This window comes from Emydura macquarii, unplaced genomic scaffold (genome assembly GCF_026122565.2).
Source record: "Emydura macquarii macquarii isolate MOO-44397 ecotype Brisbane River unplaced genomic scaffold, CSIRO-AGI_Emac_v2 contig_3220, whole genome shotgun sequence".
Lineage (NCBI taxonomy): Eukaryota > Metazoa > Chordata > Testudines > Chelidae > Emydura > Emydura macquarii.
The window spans coordinates 244,083-270,244 of NW_027133357.1; the positions used below are offsets into that span (position 1 = coordinate 244,083).

Here is a 26,162-nt window from a genome sequence, read left to right on the forward strand (position 1 = left end):
TAGCCAGTTTTTAATCCATTTAATGTCTGTGCCAGGTTAATTTTATATCTTTCTGGATTTTTTGTTTTGTTTTTTTAAAACAGTATGTTATGCAATACCAAGTAAAATGCCCTGCAAAAGTCTAAGTATATTACATCGACACTATTACCTCTAACAAATTTCTGCAGGCATAAGCCTTCATGGGCTGCAATCCACAAAAGCTTATGCCTGCAGAAATGTGTTAGTCTTTAAAGTGCTACCGGACTCTCATTGTTTTTGCTGTATATAGACTAATATGGCTACCCCTCTGGAACTATTACCTCTATCAACCAAATTTATAATCTCAACAAGAAAAGGTATTAAGTAAGTTTGACAGGATCTATTTTCCAAAAAAAAACCAAACAAACAAAAAAAAAAGCCATGTTGATTGTCATTAATTTTATTACCCTTGTTTAATTCTTTATTAATCAAATCCGGTATCAGCAGCGGTATTATCTTGTCTGGGATTGACGTTAAAGTGACAGGCCTATAATTACCCAGTTCAGCTGAATCCTGAACAATAGGCTTTGTTGAACTGGAAAGATCTGGGGACCATGGTACTGCATATACTAAGCATAATGTCAGCTGAGCCAGGTCTTTGGCACCAGATTCAGTTGACGAGGACAGGTCCAGAAAAATCTGGGCCACTTATGCGGCGTACAGAGCCACTCCCCATGAGATTCATCTGTGTCAATGCTGGATCCTCAGTGTCAGCCTTGATTGACCCCCCACGGATACAGGGACCTTGAGGCTTCATATGCCAGCAGTCTTGGGTAACAGTGCCCTGGACGCTACTTAAACTGAGTATAGAACAACTGCACTGAGCAAATTTCTTGGATCCAGAAGTTGAACCTTCCCATTGCCAGACTTATTTGACTTGACTTGAGAAGCATTGCCATCCTGGTTAAGCACCTTTATAAAAGAAAATTAGTTTGTCAGTCAGCTTTTCTAACTAAAACACAAAAATAGCCTTGAAAGGACAGTAGAAAAGTTGACAAATATCAAAGAAGCTGTGTGTTATCCGAGCTTGCTACACCGTTGGCAGTTCACAGTAAGGAGAAGAGAGACTGCAGCCACTCCCCATTTTATATCCTCAGAATCCTCTGCAAGGGGCAGGGGATAAAGGCCCCAATGGATACCACTCAGCAGAGGATTCCAGAGGTTGTGGCGTAGGCACCTTAAGGAGGAATTCAGACATGCATCTTTGTAACTGTAAAATGTACTGGTGGAAACTCATTCTGCAGGCATGTGGCCCGGGCGAAGAATTTTCCCAAGTTCTTATGTATGCTGCCATTAATATTTGTAAAAGACAGATAGTCTCACAGGAGAACACAACTGTCCACCTCTGCTTGTCAATCACTTCTCTCTCCTTGTCTCTGCAGTACAAGTAGCTGCTACCCAACTCATCCTTAACATTCACAGTTCAATTACTATGTAATTCTCAAATCCCAGCATCTTGTTCCTCCCCACCCACACTTTCGCCCTCATGGGCTACTATTCCCTTTTAGCATGTTTAGCTAAGCATAGACAGTGGCTGGCAGATCCACTGGTTTTAAAGCCAGAAGGGGACCATCCGATAATTAGAACCATCTAGTCTCCTCTCCTGTATGACACAGACTAGAAAATTTCACCCAGTAATTCCTGCATCAAATCAAGTAGCTTGGGCTGCAACAAGAGCATATACTTTAAGAAGCTAATCAATCTCAGCATAAAGATCTCAAGCGATGAATGCACCACATCCTTTGATAGTTTGTTCCAATGGTCAACCACCCTTACTGAAATAAATATGTGCCTTATTTCTCATTTGAATTTGTCTGGCTTCAATTTCCAGACATTGGTTGTTATGTCTTTCTCCACTAGACTAAAGGGTCCTTTAGTATAAAACTATAATTGGGTTAAAAAACAATTAGCTAAATTCATGGAAGATAGGTCCATTAATGGCTAATAGCCAAGATGGTCAGGGATGCAACCCCATGCTCTGGTGTCCCTAAGCCTCTTCCTGCCAGCTGCTGAGACTGGACAACAGGGAGATGGATCACTCGATAACTGCCCTGTTCTGTTCATTCCCTTTGAAATATCTGGCAATGGCCACTGTCAGAAGACAGGACGTTGGACTAGATAGACCATTGCTCTGAGCCAGTATGGCCACTCATGTATTTTTTCCCCATGAAGATGATTATAATGTATACATAAGTCATCTCTCAGTTTTCTTTTTGATTAGCTAAACAGATTTACAGTTAGTGGCTTAAGGAACTCAAATATATTTTCCAAAATCAGAATCATTTGGGGGTCTCTTTTCTGTACTCCACATTTGCAGTAATCTTTTTAAAATGTGAACACTAGAACTGCACGTTGTATTCCAGTATTGGACTCACCAATGCTGCATACAGAGGTAAAGTCCCCCACTCCTCTGTCTATACCTTCTAAGTATGGCATTTGCCCCATCAACCACTGCATCCCTCTAACAAGTCACATTTAATTGGTTGTTATCATAACCCTAATTCTTTTTCAGTCACTGTTTTCCAGGATAGAGTCTTTTGTGATTACTTGGCCTAGAAATTTACCCTATTTGTAAGCTCAAGTGTAAATATGTGAAAGTTCAAAGGTGTCACAATAACATAACTTTTTGCCCGCTTGGGAATTAATCATGGAAAGTAGGTCAAGTTATTTTCAATAAAGAATGTTATGAACAAGTGCAAAAAAATCAGACAGACACTATATTAATCCAAACAAAAAAGGCCAACTGATATAATTCAAGACTGTGTTAAGATTGGACTTAATAAATGAGATGTGGGTCCAGAAATTAATAGACAAACTGGTTAGGCAGATATTAGGCCTAATTGGTGGACAAAATAATGAGGGAATAAACCATGACACTCACTTTTTCCCTTTTCTGGAGTTCTTAAAAAGAGACATAGAAAAACCTTGGCAGCTCTTATCTCATCTCATTCTTCTAAACCACAAGACAGAGGAAGCAGACCAGACTGAAGGATTTTCTGCCCAAGAGGAACTCTTGTTTAAGGAACTTCATCTTTCACCTGTGGGTCTGGAAAGTCATCCTATCATCATGACATCCAGTCCTCAGCCCATCAGCAAGGATCTCTAATTGCCAGCATCCTGTTTTGCCTCCCTTCCCTTTTGTGTTACTTTCTGCCCCACTATTTTTTTTCCTCCTATCCTCTCTCTCACTCTCTTGGCTTTTCAGCAAATCCTGAAATTAACAGCACTGCATCAGCACAGCAAGATGAGATGTCCAGAAACCTGCCCAGTCTAAAGAGAAAGGACCCAAGCAGATGATATCCCTGACCAGAATGCAAACCAGGATCCAAACAACAGTTGTCATGGTCAACCTGCCAGTCAAAGATCATCCATTCGTAACTGAACAACCATCCAGTATTCCAAAAACCATCAACAAAAGCCATATTTGCCCCCATCTTTTCTATCCTGTCTCTCATCTACTTGTGTCTGTCTGTGAAAAAATAGAAGTGAATACCCTTCATACATCAGGACAGAGTAAAATTAACCCTTTCCTTTTAATCAAAGAAAGGTTATTGGTGAAAATAAAAGACTGATATTTTGCCTCCAAAAAGAGACAGGCTTTAATAGGTTTTGAATAAGTTTTTGTATAATTCCTCAGTTTCAATATTTATGCTTGTTTTGATTTCTTGTTCTCTCTTTTGTTTGATCAATAATCTTTCAACTTTAGAATAAATGCTTTTGGGTGTTTGCCAAGAAACTCTGTAAGCCATGCCCTCTGTAGAAAAAAACATGAACCTTCATATCACTGTTTTAATGTTGGACAGTGAAAGAATTTAACACATTTAACTCTTTTGGCCCATAAGACCAATACAAGTTCCTCATCCTGCAAGTGTGATCTACATTTTTTGTTCCTAGATGTATAGCCTTGCAGTTAGCCATACTAAAATGCATATTGTTTCATCATGCCCAATTTATCAAGTAATCCAGATCACTATGTAACAGTGACCTGTCCCTACCATTATTTACCACTGTACTGTTTCCTGCAAACTTTAATCAGCAATTAAATTTTCTTCCAGATCTTTGATAAAAATATTAGATAGCAGTGCCCTGAGAACCAGAGACCCCCATTCAAAAAAAAAAAAAAATCTATTCATGAGTCCTTATTAACAATTACTTTAACTTCTTAGCAAGTTCCTAATCCAATGTGATATATTGATTTTAATTAAAATACTGTATCATACTAAGTCAAATGATTTATAGAAGTCAAAAAGATTATGTTTACACAATTACCTTTACCAAACTTCTAATTGCTTCAAAAAACACTATCATGTTCATTTGAAAGGGTCCATTTTCCATTTAATTCTGTTGAATGGCATTAGTTACCAGCTTTTAGGTCCTTACTGATTGAGAGTCCCTTGTCAGCCATTCCATTATTTTGTCCAAGAGCATCCCAAGCTAACTGGTCTATTACCCAACTCATCAAGAAAAAGAGGAAGAAACAGAGAAAGATTATTCTTCGCGGAGGTGTACTGGTAGACAAACAAGTATTCACACTTAAGGAGTATAAAATAAGAATAATTATCACCAAAAGGCAGGACAAGAATCTTACATTAATGAAAAGGAAAGACTGATTCCAGTAGAAGGACAAGGAAATATATATAAGGATTGAGATGGAGCACAAAGACTGACAATTGCAGCTGGAATGGTTTAACAAATAAAGGCCCAACAAAAATTGACGTCTGAAAACTAGACCCTGAACCACCTGTCCAAAACCATGGCATCAATCAGGGCCTGGACTGCACTCTACTCTTCAGCCCCCTCACAACCTTTCGGGGGAAAGGGAGAAGGATTGGAAAACCTTGAGAAAGCAAAAAGAGTACTCAAACAAAATGCACTTGTAAGAGAATATATTGTCCTTAGATCCATACATTCCAAGGTCAGAAGGAATCATTGTGCTCATCTAATGAGTCTGACCTCCTACATAACACTGGCCACGGAACTCCCAAAAATAATTCCTAAAGATCTTTTAGACAAACATCCATTCTTGATTTAAAAATTGCCACTGATGGAGAACCCATCACAGCCCTTGGTAAATTATTCCAATGGTTAATTACTCTCACTGTTAAAAACTTACACCATAATTCTAGTCTGGATTTGCCTAGCTTCAATTTCCAGCCATTGCACCATGTCATACCTTTGTCCGCTAAACTGAAGAGCCCATTATTAAATATTTGTTCCCCGTGTACTATAGAACAGTGGTTTTCAACCTGGGGTCCTCGGAACCTTGTGGGTCTGCAGGCTATGTCTAAGATTTCCAAAGGGGTTCATACCTCCATTCAAAATTTTTAGGGGTCCACAAAAGAACTGAAAAAAAGTTGAAAACCATTGTAACAGACTAATCGAGTCACCTCTTAACCTTTCCTTTGTTAAATTTGAGTCTAACATTATAAGGGATGTTTTCCAAGCCTTTTAATCATTCTTGGGGCTCTTCTTTGAACCCTCTTCAATTTATCCACTTCCTTCTTCAATTGTGGGCACCAGAATCGGACATCGTTTTCTAGCAGTGATCGCAACAGTGCCAAATATGGAGGTAAAATAACCTCTCTATTCCTACTCGGGATTCCACTATTTAAACAGCCCAGGATCACATTAGCTCTTTTGACCACACCATCACACTGGGAGCTCATGCTCAGTTGATTATTCACCACGACCCCCAAATCTTTTTGAGAGTCACTACTTCTCAGGATAGAGTTCCCCATCCTGTAAGTATGGCCTACATTCTTTGCTCCCAGATGTATTCATTTACATTTACATGTATTAAAACACATATTGTTTGCTTGTGCCCAGTTTACCAAGCAATCCAGGTTGCTCTGAGTCAGTGACCTGTCCTCTTTATCATTTACCACTCCCCCAATGTTTGTGTCATCTGTAAATTTTATCAATGATGATTTTACATTTTCTTCCAGGTCACTGATAAAAGTATTAAATAGCATAGGGTCAAGAATCAATCCCTGCAGAACCTCACTAGAAACACACCCCCTTGATGATTTCCCAATTATATTTACATTTTGAGAACACACAAGTTAGCCAGTTTTTACTTCATTTTGTGTGAGCCAGGTTAATTTTATATTGTTCTAGTTTTCTTTAAATCAAAGCGTCATGTGTTACCAGGCCAAATGCCTTACAAAAGTTTGTAAGTATATTTATGACACCACTATTAGCTTTATCAACCAAACTTGTAATTTCATCACAGAAAGATATCAAATTAGTTTGATATGATCCATTTTCCATAAACCCATTTTGATTGCCATTAATTGCATTACTTTCCTTTAATTCTTTATAATTGAGTCCCATATCAGCTGGTCCATCATTCTGCCCAGGGCTGATGTCAAGCAGACAGGCCTATAAATATCTGGATAATACTATTTACTCTTTTTAAACATTGGCCAACATTGCTGTCTTCTGCTCTACTAGAACTTCCCTAGTGCTCCAAGATTTATTAAAAATCAACATTAATGGTCTAATGAGCTCCTCATCCAATTCTTTTTAAAGTCTTGGATACAAGTTATCTGGACTTGCTGAATTTAAAATGTCTAACTTTAGCAGCTTTTCTTTAACATTCTCCAGGGATACTCCCCTGTTCTTGTACACATTACTTTTTAATATTAGAGCTAAGCTGCAAAATGGTTAGTGTACAATGTTACTTTTTGGTCTTCCCTTCACACCTCATATAATTTTGCATCATTTCCTTGTTCTTCTACTGGAATCAGGCCTTCCTTTTCATTAATTTAAGATTCTTATCCTGCCATTCAATGGCCCTTATTTTATAGTCCTTCAACCCCAAGTCTGAATCCTTGCTTATGTACTAATACACTTCCATGAATAACCTCTCTCTGCTTTTCCTCTTCTTAGGCTTCACATTTTATAAAGCATTGCACCACTGCAGATAGTCAATCTGTTCTGTAATGATACAGTTCTTTAATAGCAACATGCCATAAAGTGCCCTTATTTCCAAATCCACCATAATATCATCCACATAACCTCACTACCTGAACACCAAATTTTACAATAATTTACTCCTTAAATTTATTCACCATGTAAATAAAGAGCATAATAAAGCATAATTTAAATGTGTAACAAAGAAATCTCACCACATCATAGCATATAACTATATTAATTCATATTAAATCCACTGTTTAGTATCCAATATTCCACCCTTAGTTTGAGAATATATCACAGAATCGTAGGACTGGAAGAGACCTCGATAGGTCTTCTGGTCCAGTCCCCTACACGCAAGTCAGGACTAGGCTCTCTCTAACAGATATTCATCTAACCTGCTCTTAAAAATCTCCAGAGATTCCACAACCTCCCTGGCAATTTATTCCAGTTCTTAACACCCAGGCAGTTAAGAAGTTTTTCCTAATGTCCAACCTAAACCACCCTTGCTGCAATTTAAGCCAATTGCGTCTTGTCCTATCCTCAGAGGTTAAAGAGAACAATTTTCCCCTCCTCCTTGTAACAGCCTTTTATGTACTTAAAAACTGTTATGTCCCCCTTCAGTCTCTTCTTCTCCAAACTAAACAAACCCAGTTTTTTCAATTTTCCCTCATAGGTCATGTTTTCTAAACCTTTAATCATTTTTGCTGCTCTTCTCTGGACTTTCTCCACATCTTTCCTGAAATGTGGTGTCCTGAACTGGACACAAAGCATTTCTAATTTATGCAGTACACTGATACAAGCGGTGCTGCATGGGCATAGGTTGATGCCAGTATGGATTCCTCAGCATACCACTACTCACAGAAAACTTCACCTTTGCTTTTCCATGTTATATAAAATGCAGCAGACAAACATGATAACTGCTAAATTAGTCACTGAATAGTCAATGTGGGTCAACAATGGCAAATTTAGGCATTGCATGGCCACCCTGAATCACAGACTAAACAAAACACAACTAATTAACAGGCTTATATGATGAGGTTGCCTGTGAGAGCAGGGTCCTAGACTTCATGACCCAGGAGGTCCAGTCCAGTCCTAGGTTTAGAGTCAATGTTGATGGAAGTGGAGGGAAGAAAGAGAGTTCCCTCTGATCACTCTTGAAAACCCAAGTTTTAGGGAATTTTAGCATTGATATAGGGTGGTATATCCCTTCCTGTTGGTGGAGCTGACTGGTTGAGGAGGCAGTGTAAAATATGCTCCTGAGGTAAAATGCCTCTCAACTGCTTAATACCTAAATGATCTCTGCCATACTGGCCGTCTTGATAAAATCCCCTGCAAAGCACTATGTATTGCTCTGCAAACTTTCACCATAATAGTACATGTCAGGGATTTATCAACACCAAATTAATGCCCAGCTGACCAGTAACTACCACTAGGGGAGAACTTCCACAGCAATTACCATTCCTTTCCATAGCATGTGGAGCTCTAGTCCTTGTGGTCTGGTGCTGCAATGTGAGAGCTAGTCTACAGAGAGAGAAAGAAAAGTGTCCATTCTGACCCACCAATGCCGGTCATTCCAGATCATGAGTTCAACTAGTTTCCACCAGTCCATGGCTGCAGCTCAGACCCAAAAGCATTCCTCCATCCACCAATAATTATTCACAAGTAAAACACACCCAGGTGGTAGTGGATGCAAGAACAGTGATTGCGTTATGGACTCCATGCTCATCCTAGACACTGGCAGACAGTGATGTCTGCTTGCTTCAGAGTGAGCCTGGGAGGTAGAACCTGTAAAGAATGCAGGTGGGCTCAGAGAGGCTCAACTTCTGCTGTACTGTACACACATTCTTGAGATTTATTTCACTTCAAGGAAAGGCTTGCATGTTATTCTTTGCTGGTTCTTATGATGTAACAAATATCCTGGTTTTAAGGGAAAAACCTCTCTAACATCCTACTACTTCTAGGACAGCAGGATCATTCTGACACTGCAGTAGACTGGGAAAAGACTGCTTTTCAAATGCTACAGCACTTTCTCAGGAAGAACTAGAGATAAGCATTCATCCAGACTCTCTGACTGCCTCAAGTATCTAGGGTAAACAGCTATGGGGCCAGATTTTCATGAAAGCTCAGCTTCCATTTAGGCATGAACTTATCTACAGTAATTCTTTTTTAACCCAATTATACTTTTGGCCTGCACAACATCCCCTGGTAATGAGTTCCACAGGTTGACTGTGCGTTGTGTGAAGAAGTACTTCCTTCTGGTTGGTTTAAACCTGCTGTCTATTAATTTCATCAGGTGATCCCTAATTCTTTATTATTTACCTCTTCTTTATTTGCTTCCTCCAAACAATTTTTTTTCATGATTTTATAGGCCTCTATCATGCCCCCCTTTAGTTGTCTCTTCTCCAAGCTGACTAGCCCTGGTCTTTTTAATCCCTCCTCATATGGAAGCTGTTCCATACCCCTAACCAATTTTGTTGCCCTGGTCTGTACCTTTTCCATTTCAAATATATCTTTTTTGAGGTGGGGCAACCAAAACCGCAGGCAGCATTCAAGGTGTGGGCATACCATGGATTTATATAGTGGCATTATATTTAATGTCTTATTATCTATCCCCTTCCTAATGGTTCCTAACATTGTTCACTTTTTTGACTGCTGCTCCACATTGAGTAGATGTTTTCGGAGAACTATCCACAATGACTCCAAGATCTCTTTCTTGAATGGTAACAGTTAATTTAGACCCCATCATTTTTTATATATAGTTGGGATGGTATTTTCCAACATGCACTACTTTGTATTTATCAACATTGAATTTCCTTTGCCATTTTGGTACTCAGTTTTGTTAAATGCCTTTTTAACTCTTCACAGTCTTCTTTGGCCTTAGTAATTGTGTATCATCTGCAAATTTTGCCACCTCATTGTTCACCCCTTTTTCCAGATCATTTATGAACATATTGAACACTTGCTGCAGTACAGGTTCCCTGTGGAATACCTTCTCTCATTCTGAAAACTGACCATTTACTCCTACCCTTTGTTTCTTGTTTTTTAACTGGTTACTGATTCATGAGAGGACCTTACCTCTTATCCTATGACTGCTTAGTTTGCCTAAGAGCCTTTGGTGAGGGACCCTGTCAAAGGCTTTTGGAAAATCCACGTACATTGTATACACTGGATCAGCTTTGTCCACGTTTGTTGACCTGTTCAAAGAATTCTAATAGATTGGGAAATCATATCTCACCATTAAAAAGCCAGTGAAATATTTGGTCGTTCATATGACCAATATCAGATTTTGCTTTTTTGGTGGTTGTTTTTTTGGGGGGTGGGAGGGGTTAGATAATTGAAAACATATCTTTCCTTGATAAAGGGACAAAGGTGCATTTGTTATTTTGGCCTGTAGAGGTCCCATCCATTTCTAACTTCCCCATTAAGGAGCATAGATTGTAAGAAACCATTTACTATTAATTTTGTTCTGGACTAGCAGATAAACAGCATATAAATTAGGATTGAAACGTGCATCTTTGAAAGGGGTATATAAAAAGTCAGTTCTGCTCACAGTTGTTGAAAATCATAGTTGACCATATCCAATCCAGAGAATTATTCTACACAAAAAGAGGAGAGGTTCAAAATTGGGTGTACAATGAAACCTGTCTTACAACCTCAATCATGAAGTCAGCACTTAACTTCATAACACAACACACATTTTTGCCCTTTTTTACTAATTAAATTAACAAGTGTGTGTGTGTGCGCGCATGCATGCAATTGCATGTTGTGGATTCTCTTGCAGCAGACAGTATTATCTGTAGATTTTATTGTACGATGCAGGTTATTTTACTCAATCTGATTATACACATTTCTAGTCTCAGACTGTAAAACAAGGCAAGTTATTTCATTTTATTTCAATGCAATGTTTTTAACTAAAAATTCCAAGTATAGGATCAAAAAGTTGGACTGAAACATATTACGCTGGACATTTAGTTTCTGTGCACTCAGAGTATCACTTCTGAAATTAAGACCACAAAAATGTCTCTTTATCCTCACCTCTTATTGGAGATTTAAGTCTTTTGATCACTTAAATAAACAGGGTAGCACTTTTCTTGTTGTCAGCTTAGCTATTTCAAACTACCTGTACCAACTTATCTTTTAGGATAAGAACACTTTTTGTAAAATAAAGACCATATACACCCACTTTTATCAAGCTAATCTTTGTTCAACACGACCCTCCTCACCAAAGTAGTTCTAGTTTATTGTTTTACATAAAAACAAGGATTCTGATTAGAACACTTCAAGCTTTTAATACTAACTATAGACAATCAAATGAGAACTGTATAACAACATTTCCTTTTGTTAATTCAATAGTTAAGTGTCCGTTTACATATATAAAGTGATAAAGACTTACTACTTTTCCCACTATGTATTGCATTCTAAAATGGTGGCCATGTCTGCCTATGATTCAGAAAGAAAGGATACCACTCAAAATCCGATGCTGAATAGTTAGTTACATGTTCTTCAAGTTAAGACACTGGGTAACTCTATCAAAAACTAAACCAAGCCTCTAGTCTGGCCACAGAAATGCCACCATGGACACCGAAAAAGGCAAACAGAGGAATCTACAGCCCTAGCACACTACAATGCCAACATGGAGGGCAACACCCAACAAGCTGCCTCCTGTAGGTCTTTCCATAGTGGCTGCTCTAGTTCCATTAATCGCAGCAGTTCGAGCACCAAGAATGGGACCCAGGCGAAACTTTGGTCGCTAATCGCGTGAAGCGACTGTAGAACTATCCGCTTTCCAACCCTCCGCCTGCCTCCCAACGAGGGAAACTGCCTGGGAGCCCTTCACCTGGGACTAGCGCAGCTCGCCCTGGGCAGGTATGAAAACAAAGGCTCTTCAGTCACTTTTACTGGCGAACTCCGAGCGGGCGGGCAGGAAGGGGACCTGCTCCGGGCGGCAGCGCAGTTCGCCCCGGCCCCTCTCCCCGAGCAGCCCGGCTCCACGCCGCTCGGCCAGCGGCAGGCAAGGCGGCGCTGCAGGAAGCTCGCTTCAACTTCGGGTGCACTTCAGGGCTGCGCTCCGGACGCCTGTCTTCCGGGGGCCAAGCACCCCCAGGGCCCCTGCGGCGAGCCTCGAGCGCCGGCGGCTGCGGGAAGGGCCCTGGTGCCACCGGAGGAAACTTCTCCGCCTCCCCCGCGGAGGCAGCAGGCGGCCGGGCACGGTGAGCGCAGGCTGCTCGGCGAGGGGACCCCGGGACCCCGCACGCTCCGGCCGAGGCTGCGCTGCCAGCCGGAGCCCTGGGCTGAGGCAGGCGGGCCGGGCTCCGTGCCCCGAGAGGGGATCCCGGCTCGCGCTCCTCGGCCCTCCCCGGCCGCCTTGACCCCGCTCCCCGCCGGACCCCAGGGGTCCCTGCGGGGCGACTGGCCCCCCGCGGCCCGCGCACAAAGGGCTGCTCCGCGGCGCCATGCGGGCGGCGCTGGGCCCCGGCCGGCCAGGCACTCACCGGCGGCGGCCGCACCTTGCAGATGCCGGTCTGCTCGGCGATGGGTCGGATCTTGTGGATGAAGGCGAAGGGGTCGGCGAACTCCTCCCAGCTGGGCTCGAACACGGGGCACTCGGGCGGCGGCAGGAACTCGGCCATGGCCGGGCGGGCTGGGGCGCCAGCAGCTCCTCCTCAGCCAGCAGCCGTCTCCAAACAATCCTCCAACAGACGCTGGTCGCCGAGCGCCGCCAGAACGGGCCGTGCACCTCCGCCGAGACGGGAGAGAAAAGAGTCCGGCCGGGCTGAGCGCCGTGGGGCGCCCCCCCACCGCTCCGCCCCGGGGAGAGAGTGTGCTTCAGGGACTCCCACATCCCCCAGTGTGGTGTCCCCCCTTTGTGCCTAGGGCTCCCTTCCTCCTTGGGGTGTTCCCCTTTGTGCCTGGGGCTCCCCTCCCCCCATGGGGTGTCCCCCTTTGTGCCTGGAGCTCCCATCTGCAGGCCATGGGGTGCCTTCTGCTCACACGTTGCCCCCTCATCAAGACCCCTCTCTTGCAGAGAGGACTCACACATAGGGGTAGGGGATCCTCTCTTCTGTAGAGGGGGCTATCCTGGCCACACTGGAGTACAGGTTACTAGAGTTATAAAAATTAGAGGCTCCTTCATTTCCAGTGTTTGATGGGTATTAAATAATTCCCTAAAAGAGGCCATGGTCCCCATAGCTTGGGGCCCACAGCTCATGGCCACACTGACCCATTTCTTATCCAGCTCTGGGGTTCTTTCCAGAACACAGAGTAAAGGCCACATTTCTCTGAGGCTACTCCCAGCCCTCATGCAGGGCTTCATTTCTTTCTGGGGACTCCCAGTCTCTTCTACTTGGAGCTCAGTTTGCCCAAGATACCTGATTCACCCCTCCTCCCCCCCAATATTAGAGAGCTAAGGTAGGTGAGGAAATACCTTTTATTGGACCAACTTCTGTTGGTGAGAAAGACAAGCTTTGCTCTAATGCAGCTGCACCAGTGTAGCACATCTGGTGAAGATCTATGCTGAAGGGAGAGAGCTCAGTTCCAGTTCTGTGAGAGGCAGTAGCTATGTCAGCTATACCGCTGTCCACACCGGCACTTAGGTCTGTGTAACTTACTTTACTCAGGAAGGTGGCATATTCACACCCTTGAGCAACACAAGTTATACTAAAGTAAGTGGTAGTATAGACCTGGCCTAAAGTGTAAATTTAAACTGATTTAGTTAAACCAGTACAAACATCAATGTGGCCACTCTTACTGGAGTGGCTTTCTTTAGTTTAGTTTATACTGATTAAGAACCTCTAGCTAAACCAAAATAAACTATTCTTAATCTGAAATAAGTGTCCATGCAGGGGTTTGCATCAATTTAATGAAATTGGTTTAAAAAATTATTTAAACTAAACTGGTGCAATTTGCCTTTGTAGACAAGGCCTCAATTCTAGAGAGAAATGAGACACTAGTGTTTGCTAAAGGAACAAGGTCATGAGGCTATCACACTTTATTGGCATTGCTCTCCATGCAGGTTTTATAAGGCTAGGTCCATGCTAAAAAGTTAAGTCAACGCAGCTACGTTGCTCAGGGATGTGAAAGATACTGAGTGATGTGCTCATCCCTGGTGTAGGATGTGACAGAAGAATTCTTCCATCGACCTAGTTAGCATTCTTGGGGAGGTGGATTGACTCTAGCGAAGTACGCTTCCTGTTGCAATACTGAGTGCAGCATTTTAAATGTAGACATAGCCTGCATCTTTGGTGTCCACACAAGTGACATGACTGCTCCCTGTTATTTATTTGGGCTAAGGAGCTGACAGAGCCTATGAGAACATACACACAATTCCATTCTTCCTGACTTTAATCCAGATGTTGGAGGGCAGTCTTGGAAACGTAAATAATCCAACAGCTCCCGACCTCTGCTTTTTCTTTTCCACCTTTAATTCTCACTCCACCTATTTGCATTTCCACTGCACTGTTTTGTAATGAAGTGACTGAAATAGCTAATCTTCTACTCTAGTCCACATCTTTAAAAGTTGCCCTGTACGCCACTCCTGCAAAAAAAAAAAAAACACTGCCCAGATTTAAGGAATCAACAGATTAGGCTGAGATTTCAGAAACATTGTGCAGAATTGTTATTTCCTGAGTACTGACAGTGTACATGACCCTGTGCAAGATAGGAAGAATAGTAAGAGGCCAATATAGCTCCATCAGGAGCACTTCAATGACCTGAAAATCAAAGAGGAATCCTACATAAAGTAGAAACATGGACAAATTGCTAAGGAGGAATACAAAAGAATAGCATGGACATGTAGGAACAAAATCAGAAAGGCTAAGGCACAAAATGAGTTACACCTAGCAAAGGATATAAAAGGCAATAAGAAGAGGTTCTTTAAATACATTAGAGAACAAAAGAAAGATGAAGGAAAGTGTAGGTCCTCTATTTAGGAAGGGACCTGATGACTGAAGACATCAAGAAAACTGAGGTGTTTAGTGCTATTTTGCTTCAGCCTTAAAAAAAGTTAATAATGGTGACCAGATACTCAGCACAAGTAATATTAACAAGGGGGAAGGAATGCGAGCCAAAACAGGGAAAGAACAGGTTAAAATATTTAGACAAGTTAGATCTATTCAAGTCAGTAAGGCCTGATGAAATTCATCCTAGGATGCTTAAGGAACTAGCTGAAGCTATCTTGGAACCATTAGCTATTATCTTTGAGAATTCCTGGAGGATGGGTGAGGTCGCAGAACACTGGAGAAGGGCAAACCTAGTACCTGTCTTTTAAAAGGGTAACAAAGAGGACCCAGGAAATTATAGACCAGTCCCCCTAACTTTGATACCTAGAAAGTACTGGAGCAAATTATTAAGCAATCAATCTGCAAGCACCATGGATTTGTCAAGAACATATTACGCCAAACCAATGTAATTTCCTTCTTTGGCAAGGTTACTGGGTGGGGTGGGGGGAGCAGTAGACATGATATATCTTGATTTTAGTAAAGCTTTTGACACAGTCCCAAATGACATTCTCATAAGCAAACTATTGTAATTTCATCTAGACCACATTTCCCTAAGGCGGGTGCATAACTGGTTGAAAGACCATACTCAAAGAGTACAGTAGAACCTCAGAGTTACGAACATCTCAGGAATAGAGGTTGTTCATAACTCTAAAAAGTTCATAACTCTGAACAAAATGTTGTGGTTGTTCTTTCAAAAGGTTATAACTGAACATTAACTTAAAACAGCTTTGAAACACTACTATACAGAAGAAAAATGCTGCTTTCCCTTTATTTTTGTAGTAGTTTATATTTAACATGATACTTTCCTTTTTTTTTCTCTCTCTCTCTGCGTCTGCCTGATTGTGTGTTTCTGGTTCCAAATGAGGTGTGTGGTTGACTGGTCAGTTTGTAACTCTAGTGTTCATAACTCTGAGGTTCTACTATAGTTATCAACAATTCACTGTTAAACTGGAGAGGAGTATCTAGTGGGGTACCGCAGGGGTCAGTCCTGGATCTGATACCAGTCAATATTTTCATTAATGGCCAGAGCTGCGCTGCTCCCAGTCCCAAGCAGCGCCATGCTGCAGCCACTCCTCTCTCCCACATGACGTTATGCAGGCCCAGCACTGGGAGAGGGGTTGGCTGGGAGGGGGGAGCAGCCACACCATGTGGGAAAGGGGCGAGGGGGGAAAGGGGGAAAGATGTGGCACACCACGTCCAAAAGGTTGCCGACCCCTAGATTAGATATTAGGAAAAACTTCTAACTATAAGGGTAGTTCATCTCTGAAATAGGCTTCCAAGGGTGGTTGTGAAATTAATCCCCATCATTGGAGGTTTAAAAAACAGCTTGTACAAACAACTGTCAGGAATGGCCTAGGTTTACTTGTTCTTTCCACAATGCAGTGGGCTAGACTTGATGACTCATCAAAGTCCCCTCCAGCCTTACATTTCTAGGACTGTATGAAATTTGGTCCCTGGTCCCGAAGAATTAGCCCTCTAAAACACAGGCATAAGACACAGTACAAAGCAGAATTCTATCCTGGAATCACAAACGACACTAGACTTATTCAAATGTAGTGTTAAGCCCACATGTCTGCTTTGGGTAAGCTGTTTATTTTCAGTGTCCATTTGTCATTACTGGCCGTTGTGCAGGGTGAGGCTTGCTCTTGTGTCTCATCCCGTGTCCTCCCCCACCCCTGGATTATATACAGTTTTCTTCATCATGTTTTTATGGAATGTTCTCTCAGTTCTGATCATTTTAGGGGGTGGTTTGGTTTTTTTGCACTCCCTGTAGTCTGGATACTTGAGCAGAAAATGCCTCTCTGCTTCACTCTCCTCCCTCAAGCTGGTTGCAGAGCCATTCCTCTTTTGGCTTCCATTGTGCTTTGTATCCCCTTTTTGGTCCCTGATTCTGTTTTTGTATTCCATGTGTTCACTTAGTTTTAAATGACTATGATTGTAGTAGACTGCTACTGAAGGGCTTTGTGGACGAATCTCTAGGACTGAGAGGCACCATCACCTTGATATGTAAGGACTGTATTCAATTAAGGTGCATGAATCTATCATAAAATGTATAGCATTTCTCTCTATTTGAGTGAACAAGGGAGGTTGACTTTGTTCGTGGCTTTTCTTTGTTTGCGGGGTTGGGGGAGTGTTTACGTTGGAGACGGTTGTAATTACAGATTCCCTCCAGTTTTCCCTGCGGATTAGCTCCATCCAGGCAACTGCAGCCACATGGGTCTCCAAGAAGCCACCTTCTCTCTCTTTATGATGTATGTTTACATCTGCGGAGGGATCCGCCACAGCTGACAGCCACTCCACCATCGGCACTTCTTTTTTTAAAGAGCCGTTCTGTTCTCTGCGATAGGCTAGGGCCTGAGGCAGCGTCACCGGGGGAGCCCCAGTCAGTCCGTCAGTTACCAGTTTCATTGTCTCTAGTGCAACTGTGCAGGGCTCAGCCTGCCAGCGCGGCCCCGCAGGGACTCCAGGGAAGGAACTGCAGCTTTGAGCAAAGTTGAGCCATGCATTTCCAGCAGCTTGCTGCATGGCAGAGGGGACGGTGTACCAGCATTACTGCTGCCCATGCAGGCATCTGTCCTGCATATAGTGGGAAACCCTGGGACAATAGGGACGGGGGCCTGAGCAGGGGAGGGCCTGAGTTGCTGCTCAGCTGAGAACCAAGAGGCTGTGAGGCTTTCTAGAGAGGGGAGAAGCCATTGTGCTCTCCTGAGAGGCTGTAGGGTTGGGAACATTCAGCTAGAAGGTGCCACAGAGAGAGACAGAGCTAGAACAGCACCTACACAGGGATAAGAGCAACATTTCCTTCTGGGCTGGCCCCCCTCCCCTGCATGCAGCCTTCCCCCAAGACTACAGGGGCACCCCCCAGTGCAGAACTTCTATCCGCCCCTTCTGCCTCCCCCAGCAGAAAATGGGATCCCCACCGAATGGGAACACCTCAAGCTGTGCACAAACATTTGACTTTTGATTCAGCCATATGATGGAGCTTGGGTGGGACAGGGCTGCTGGGCCTCCAGCTGATTTTCCCCAGCCCTGGTGTTCACAGCTTGCTGTAGAGCCAAGCCAGGAGAGGCCTCTCTGCCTGTGGGAGGGAGTCGAGACCTAAAATCAGACAGACCCAGTCCCTAGACTTGCCCGAATACGGTAAAGCAAGGTACAGGCGAGGTCCCCCACATGGAGGATGCCTCATATCATACAGGAAGGGCTGGCGTCCCACGCCTGCCTCCCACTGGCGCAGAATACGTCAGAGCAGAAAACATTTCCAAAACAACTGACCGAGCCCCTTCCGCGCCCGCACAGCCCGTGGGGCCCACACAACCTGCACCGCCTCAGCCCCCCAGAACCACACACGCCCGTCGCCTGTCATGCAGGGTGGGCTTCCCGCTGCTTGGCCAGAGATCTTGGCCCATCACCGCTGTCCCAAAGGGCCCCAGTGAGATCCCCGGGACAGGCCCGCTCACTCGGGACAGACGGGAGGGGGGGGTCAGGCTCCCCCTCCCCGGTCACTCGGGGGCGGATGCAGGACGCGCGATTCTCCCTCTAGGACCGCGGGGCGCAGCAGGCGCTGCACGTAGCACACGTGTGCGACCTCGGTGGGAGGAGGGGCAGCCGCCCCGCCGGCGCCGCTCGGAGTGACCCGGACCCGGACCCGGACCCGTTCTCCATCTATGAGCTCGTGGGGGGCCGGAAGTCGCAACAGCCGCCGTGGTTCCCTCTGGCCACCCCCAACCCCCTCCTTGCCTGCTGCCTGGGCTTCCCCCCACCGCCTGCCCCCCATCCCCCTCTGCCTGGCCTCCTCCCCTCTGGGTCTGCCTGCCCCCCATCCTCCGCCTTTCCTGCTGCTGCCTGGCCTGCCCCCATTCCCTCTGCCTGCCTCCCAGCCACCTCCTTGGCTGCTGCCTCGCCTCCTTCCCCCAATCCCTCTCCTCCCCCCCCCCCCACCGTCCCTCTCCTTTTCTGCTTCTCCTCTCCCACCGCCTGCCCCCTTCTCCTTGGGGCTGAGTGCGGCGGTGTCCCAGTAGCTCTAAAGCTGCACATCAGCCCTGCTGACATTGCTGGGGAGCTGGTTAGGGGCTTGGGCTACTTTTAACGCTGTCACTTCAGTGGCTGCTGGAGCTGATTCTTGGCTGAAGAGATTGGTCCCAGTGTTTCGCTGCTCGACAGCGTCAGGTTTTGCTCCCTGTCGTCTCCTGGGGGCCACTTCACTCCAGTGGAACGAACTGGCCCCAGACAAGTTCGATGAGAACTGTTCCTCTGAGCTGCGTTGGAGAAGGGATGTGAGTCGCTGGGTAAATGCCCGCACTCTCATCACCTTCACAGAGTGTTCAGACTTCACAAACTGTCCATGGGGGATTCACTTCAGCCACCTTTGGGGAGGAGCCTCGCAGCAGCAGCAGCTGTTTAAAGTCTTGTCTACCCACAGTTCTTGTATTGCTTTAATTCTATTGGTTTGAAACCCTTATAGTTAAAGCAGTGCAACCAGCTGGTGTGAAGTAAAGGTGCTTATATATCAAGCCATATTTGGGTGTGGAAGCATTATGTTAAGCCCTGGAGGGGCAGGGCTCATTTGATGGCTTAAACACACACTTTTGGAAAGCCGTAGAGACAGTTGCTGTGACACAGGGCACAGGAAAGAAAGCAAAATGGAAATAACAGATCCTAGAGAACCTCCAGGAAAAGAGAAAGTTGTATTTCCAGATTCATAGATTTACAGAATCTGAGACCAGAAAGGGCCATTAGATCATCTAGTCCGAGCTATATAACACAGGCCATTACATTTCACCCAGTTACCCCTATATTGAGCTCAATAACTTGTGTGTGGCTAAGCAATATCTTCCAGAAAGGCTTTGATTTGAAGACATCAAGAGATGGAGAACCCAACACTTCCCTTGTTTCTGTACCTTATTTCTAATATGAGTTTGGTTGTCTTCAGCTTCCAGCCATTGGTTCTTCTTTTGCCTTTCTCTGCTAAATTAAAGAGCCCTTTAGTACCTGGTATTTTCTCCTTGTGATGGTACTGTAACCAAATCATGTCTCAATCTTCTTTTTGAGAAGCTAAACACTGAGTTTGTAGGTTTCTCACTCTGTAAGGCTCTCAAACCTTTTTGTTCTCTTTTCTACACCCTTTCTAATTTTTCAAGCTCACAATTCCTGATATCCAGTCCCTTGGCTCACCATAGCCCATTTAGTCCTGGTTTTTCTGCTGACATTGCTAACAAAGGGGATAAATCTGATGACGATTGGGTGCATGGGTGCCTTCCCCCTAGGAGATGGTAATAATATCTTTGTTGCTAATATCTTGGCTGACCTACCGAGGCCACACAACAGCATCTGATGAGAGCCTGAGACAATAGGAGAGCTCTACTCCTCCTTAACCACCACCCCACTTCCATGCCAACCAGTGCCTCTAAAGTTCAGCATGCTCGGTTTTGTTTATTTGGGAAAATGTACTTCACCTTCCCTTACCAAAGTCCAGAATTTCAGCCCAAAATGTCCCTCCTGGATAGATATGCGGTGTAGTTGAAGTCGTCTTTCCTGGGTAGAGCTGATTGAAAAGGGGTGGCTTCATCAATATATTTTTATTTCTGATTTTTTTTTTTAGTGGACATTTTTAGGGAAAAAGACCAACTATTCTCAGTAATTTTGAAATTTTTCGTTTTGAATGTTTGAATTCTAAGTTTTTACTTTATTTGCACTTGAAAAAAGGGAAGAAGGGTAAATACAAAGAAAATGGGGGGAAATACCTTTTACTTTTCTACTTGAAAAATGTGACAATTTTTTTTTTTTAAGTTCAAACGTCTAACTTTCCTCCCATTTTTTCAGTGGAGTACAGGGGGACATTTTACTCTTCCCAATGGAAAAGTGTAGAAAAAGATTTTTTAAAATTAAAATGTTAACAAAAATAACATTTGCCCCCCTCCATTTGTGTCCCCTTTTTACTGTTTTCTACCTTTTCCAATTGAAAATCCTGAAAGCTGAAAATATTTTATTTATTGTTTTCGATAACAGATTTAAAAAATGACCAGAATGACCAGATTTAAAATTGCAACTTTCTTATAATGCTTTTTTATGCAGCGCTACAGATAAAATGGAGGGAAGATCTACACAAAATTTTTATCACTGGGCTGCTCTTGGGGAAATCTAGTGTCTGGCACCAGGATCAAGTTCTAACACTGAAACATTAAAAATTGATCAGTTTCTATTTGGCTCTATGGAGCGAGCTGCATGGCTGCTCTGAGCTGTGATTTGCAGCAACTGCACAGATGCAGTCATGCATGGACTGCAGCCTTTGAACCATAATGGCAAGCCTAGTGGGTCACATAGGAAGGTGGGTGGAGAGTTTTGCAGCAGATGGGTGAACCACTCAATCCACAAGATGTTTGATGACCTTTATCTGATGCACCATGGGTTCAGCAGCTATTCTCTGGCTGGCCAGGATGTTGGCTACCTGCTAGTGGGCCTTCATCACTTTGTCAATCGTCTTCCTAAAATTCAAATATTCTTCCAAGTCCCACATCACAGCTCCCTCCAAAACCCATCACCTCACTGCTTTGCCTCCCACTGTCATGTGCTGGGCAGCAAAATGGATTTTCCCAGAAGTCTAGTTTTGAGAACTAGTTAATGGGTGGTATTGTCAGAAAATTGGGATTTCCAAACAAAATGGAAATAATTTTGGACCATGTGCTGGGAACCCATTTTCCACAGGCATTGTGCCCAAACCCCAGTTTCTGCCCTGTACAGGGTTACAGGGTTCCTCTGCCTGCTATCAACATTGCCCTCCTCTCCCTGCTTTCTTGTCACCATGCTAGTAGTGAGTATGCCCAGAAGGGGAGGACTATAACCAGGCCTGTACATTTCACATGCTGCCAAGGCCAATCATTTATGTATTCCTTATAGCCTTCATGTTACCTTCATGCTGGTAGACTGGGTGTGAGCAGCCCAGGTTGGGAGCTACAACAACTGAACATTGTGAGGTACCCACGGTGATGGGGCCGACATCTCACTGGTCTGGACTGCACCCTGAAATGTGACACCCAGACATATATGGTCATGTCTGTGAGGGCCAAAACAGCTTTCAACTAGCAGCGTCATTCCTTTCTGTTTTATGCCCACACTGAAAGCAGTTTAACAGTTAAATTTTTAACAGCAAGAGTAATTAATCATTGGAACAATATACCAAGGTTCATGGTAAATTCTCCATCACTGACACTTTTTAAAATAAAAATATCATGCGGTATCAAGTCCAACACTTTACAGAAGTTTAAGTATATTGCATCAACACTATTACCTTTATCAACCAAAGTTGTAATCGCATAAAAAAACCCAACAAGTTAGTGCTGGTGCTGAGTCAGGGCAGGTGAGTCTAGTAGTTGGAGCAGGAGGTCACTGGTCAGAGTCGAAGATGTCATGCACTACAGTGTCGCGGAGTTCCCACTTGTGGTCAAACACAAACTGCCTGCTGAGCGAGTCTGCAATCATGTTCTGTTTCCCTGGGAGATAGGCTACATATAAGATGACCTAGTGGGCAATGCACCAATTCCAAAGGGTGACTGCTTCTGAACATAGAGCAGTCGACTTTGTGTCCCCCGTTTGTTGATGTAGCAAACAGTCATGGTGTTGTACGACATGATGGGAACAGATGAGTGGGAGAAAAGCTTGGCATGCCTTCCTTATGGCTCAGAGTACCAGAATGTTGATGTGCATAGTGATGAAGAACCGTTATGCTGCCCTGGCAATGAGTGATGAGGAATTACCCCCAGAAGTGAAGGAGGAGAAACTATGTACCTCCAAGGCTGAGAGGATCACAGCCACCTTTCCCAGGAGGAAACATAGGGTAGTGGTGGTTGGTGACTCTTCTGAGGGGGACAGAGGCACCCATCTGTCAGCCTGACATGGCATCCCAGTATGCTGCCTGCCAGGGGCCCACATCCGAGACATTATGGAGGGTTTGTCGAGTATCATCCGGCCCTCTGACTACTACCCCATGCTACTCATCCATGTGGGCACTAATGATACTGCGAGGTATGACCCTGAGCAGATCAGAAGTGACTACAGGGCTCTGGGTCTAAAGGAGAAGCAGTGGGGGGCACAGGTGGAGTTCTCTTCGATCCTTCCAGTCAAGGGTAGGGGCCCAGGCAGAGACAGATACATCCTGGAGGTGAATGCCTGGCTACAAGAATGATGTCACTAGGAGGGCTTCAGCTTCCTTGACTGTGGGATGCTGTTCCAGGAAGAAGGACAGCTAAGCAGAGATGGGGTCCACCTATCAAGGAAGGGGAAGAGCACATTTGGATACAGATCGGCAAACCTAGTGAGGAGGGCTTTAAACTAGGTTCGATGGAAGCAGGTGACAAAAGCCCATGGGTAAGTCAAAAACATGGAGACCTGGGAGAAGGGTCAGAATCTGGGAGACGATGGGCCATGATAGCAGGGATAAGGGAGAGAGAAGAGAGAACATACACGAGAAATCAAATCAGAATCTCATATGTCTGTAGATTAATTCAAGAAGTACTGGGAATAAGCAGGAAGAACTTGAAATGCTAGTTAATAAATAAAATTATGACATAGTCGGCACCACAGAGACTGGGTGGGATAATATGTATGATTGGAATATTGGTATAGAAGGGTACGGCTTGGTCAGGAAGGACAAGCAGGGAAAAAAGGGAGGAGGTATTGCCTTATGTATTAAAAATGTATACACTTGGACTGAGATTAAGATGGAAATAGGAGACAGACTTGATTAAAGTCTCTGGGTAAGGATAAAAGGGGTAAAAAACAAGAGTGATGTCATGGCAGGGATCTACTATAGACCACCGAACCAGGAAGAAGAGGTGGATGAGGCTTCTTTTAAACAACTAACAAAATCATCCAAAGCACAGGACTTGGTGGTAATGGGAGACTTCAGCTACCCAGACACCTGTTGGGAAAATAATACAGCAGGGCACAGATTATGCAACAAGTTACTGGAATGCACTGGAGACCATATTTTAGTTTAGAAGGCAACTGGGGAGAAGCTATTTTAGATTTGATTTTGACAAATAGGGAGGAACTGGTTGAGAATTTGAAAGTGGAAAGTAGCTTGGGTGAAAATGATCATGAAATGATAGCACCCATAATTCTAAGGAATAGTAGGAGAGAAAAGAGCATAATAAAGATAATGGATTTCAAGAAAGCAGACATTAGCAAACTCAGGGAATTGGTAGGTAAGATCTCATGGGAAGTAAGTCAAAGGGGAAAAACAGTTTGAGAGAGTTGGCAGTTTTTCAAAGAGACATTATTAAGGGTACAAGAGTAAACTATCCCACTGCGTAGGAAATATGGCAAGAGTGTTATCCACACACACTAGGGGACACATTTACACCAATCCGCAGGGCTCAAGACATAACCTGGTTAAGGCACCCCCACCCTTTCCCAGTCCGTAGGACTCTGGGGGAAAGGCACCTACCCTTACTCAATTCACTGTAGGGCTCAGAGCCACCCATACCCAATTTGTAGGGCCCAGGGTGTAACCTGGTTAATTTAAGAACCCATCCTTTTCCACTTCTTAGGGTTCTGGGTGTAATCTTCTGTGGGCTTGCAGGATCTTTTATCAATGAAGGAGCCTTACACATTAATATCCTTATTCTTTATTTAGTAACAATTACCAAAACAGAATACACACGCTAAGCATACAATGCTCACCACTCCCAATAAGGCAGACAAACTTCTGGTGGCCAATCAGGATTAGATCATCTGGGGACTCCAGCTTCTGTAAATACAGTTGGCATGGTGTTGACGTCTGGTAGCTCTGATCTTGGGCTGTGTCCTGGAGTTTGGTTCCAAAGAACTTCCTTTTGGACCTCAGTTTATATAGTTAAAACTTGGGTCCTGCTTAGCTATATCTTAACCAATCATTTTAAACTAAAGTACTACAAAACACCAATCATAGCCCATTACAAAACAGTTCTTTAACCAATCATACCCGACCCCGTAATTGATTTAAATATTGCACACTTAGTTATGCATCAGACAGAAACAATCAAAGAAGCAGAGAGAAATCATTCCAATAGAAAAGTGGGTACCATAAAGACAAAACAATAAGAAGTGTAGATTTCACAACCACAACTGTTGATAACATTCTGTCTGGCAAGGAATCACTTATCAAACAAAGTTTTCTTTAAACCTCTTGAGATCTGTTTTTTTATCTGGTGGTGGTAGGCAATATTAGGACAGTAGCCTCTGCTGCTTTGCGAAAGAACAAGGCCTCAGACCTTACAAGAGACCATCCTGGCTTAACCAGGAGCTCTTCAATGATCTGAAACTCAAAAAAAAAAGTCCTACAAAGAGTGGAAACTAGGTCAAATACGAAGGGATGAATATAAAAAACAGCACAAACATGTAGGGACAAAATTAGAAAGCCCAAGGCACAAAATGAGAGTAAACTAGGTAGAGACATAAACGGTAACAAAAAATCATTCTACAAATACAAGAGGAAGACCGAGGATACAGTAGGCGCATTACTCAAAGGGGGGAAAAACAATAACAGAAAATGTGGAAATGGCAGAAGTGCTAAATGCCTTTTTTGTTTCAGTTTTCACCAAAAAGGTTAGCATCAATTGGATGTCTAACAAAGTGAACTCCAGTGAAAATAAGGTAGGATCTGAGGCTAATATAGGGAAAGAACAAGTTAAAAATTACATGGACAATTTAAATGTCTTCCAGTTGGCAGGGCCTGATGAAATCCACCCTAGAATACTCAAGGAGCTGACTGAGGAGATATCTGAGCCATCAATGATTATTGTCGAAAACTCATGGAAGATGGGAGAGATTCCAGAGGACTGGAAGAGGGAAAATATAGTGCCAATCTATAAAAAGGGAAATAAGGACAACCCAGAGAACTACAGACCAGTCATCTTAACTTCAGTACCCGGACAGATAATGGAACTGATAAAAACAAGGTTACTTACCAGTAACTGATGTTCTTCGGGATGTGTTGCTCATGTCCATTCCACTATAGATGTGTGCATGCCTCAGTGCACACCTACCGGAACTTTTTTCCCCTTAGCAGATCCCGGGAAGTGACTAACAAGCTTGCTCATGTCCATTCCACTATAGGTAACTTACAAGCAGTACCTTGGAAGTGGGCCGGAGTTAGTGGTGAGCTGCCTGCAGCCCAGCTCTGCTGAAGCCCACTCCTTCCTGTGCCTTGGACAGAAGCATGGTGGGATGTGAAGATGCCCTGCCCTAGCACTT

At 43.8% G+C, this 26,162-nt stretch overlaps 1 protein-coding gene across 2 annotated transcripts in view; it reads right to left on the reverse strand.

Moving 5' to 3' along the window:
* Positions 1–12,855, reverse strand: part of KDM5B (lysine demethylase 5B) — a 131,422-nt gene extending 118,567 nt beyond the window's left edge. For both annotated transcript variants that reach the window (XM_067531816.1, XM_067531815.1), the window contains exon 1: positions 12,429–12,855. In XM_067531816.1, coding sequence (XP_067387917.1) covers positions 12,429–12,566 — 138 coding nt within the window. In that variant the 5' untranslated portion in view covers positions 12,567–12,855. The remainder of the gene's footprint in view (positions 1–12,428) is intronic.
* Positions 12,856–26,162: the final 13,307 nt, after the last annotated feature.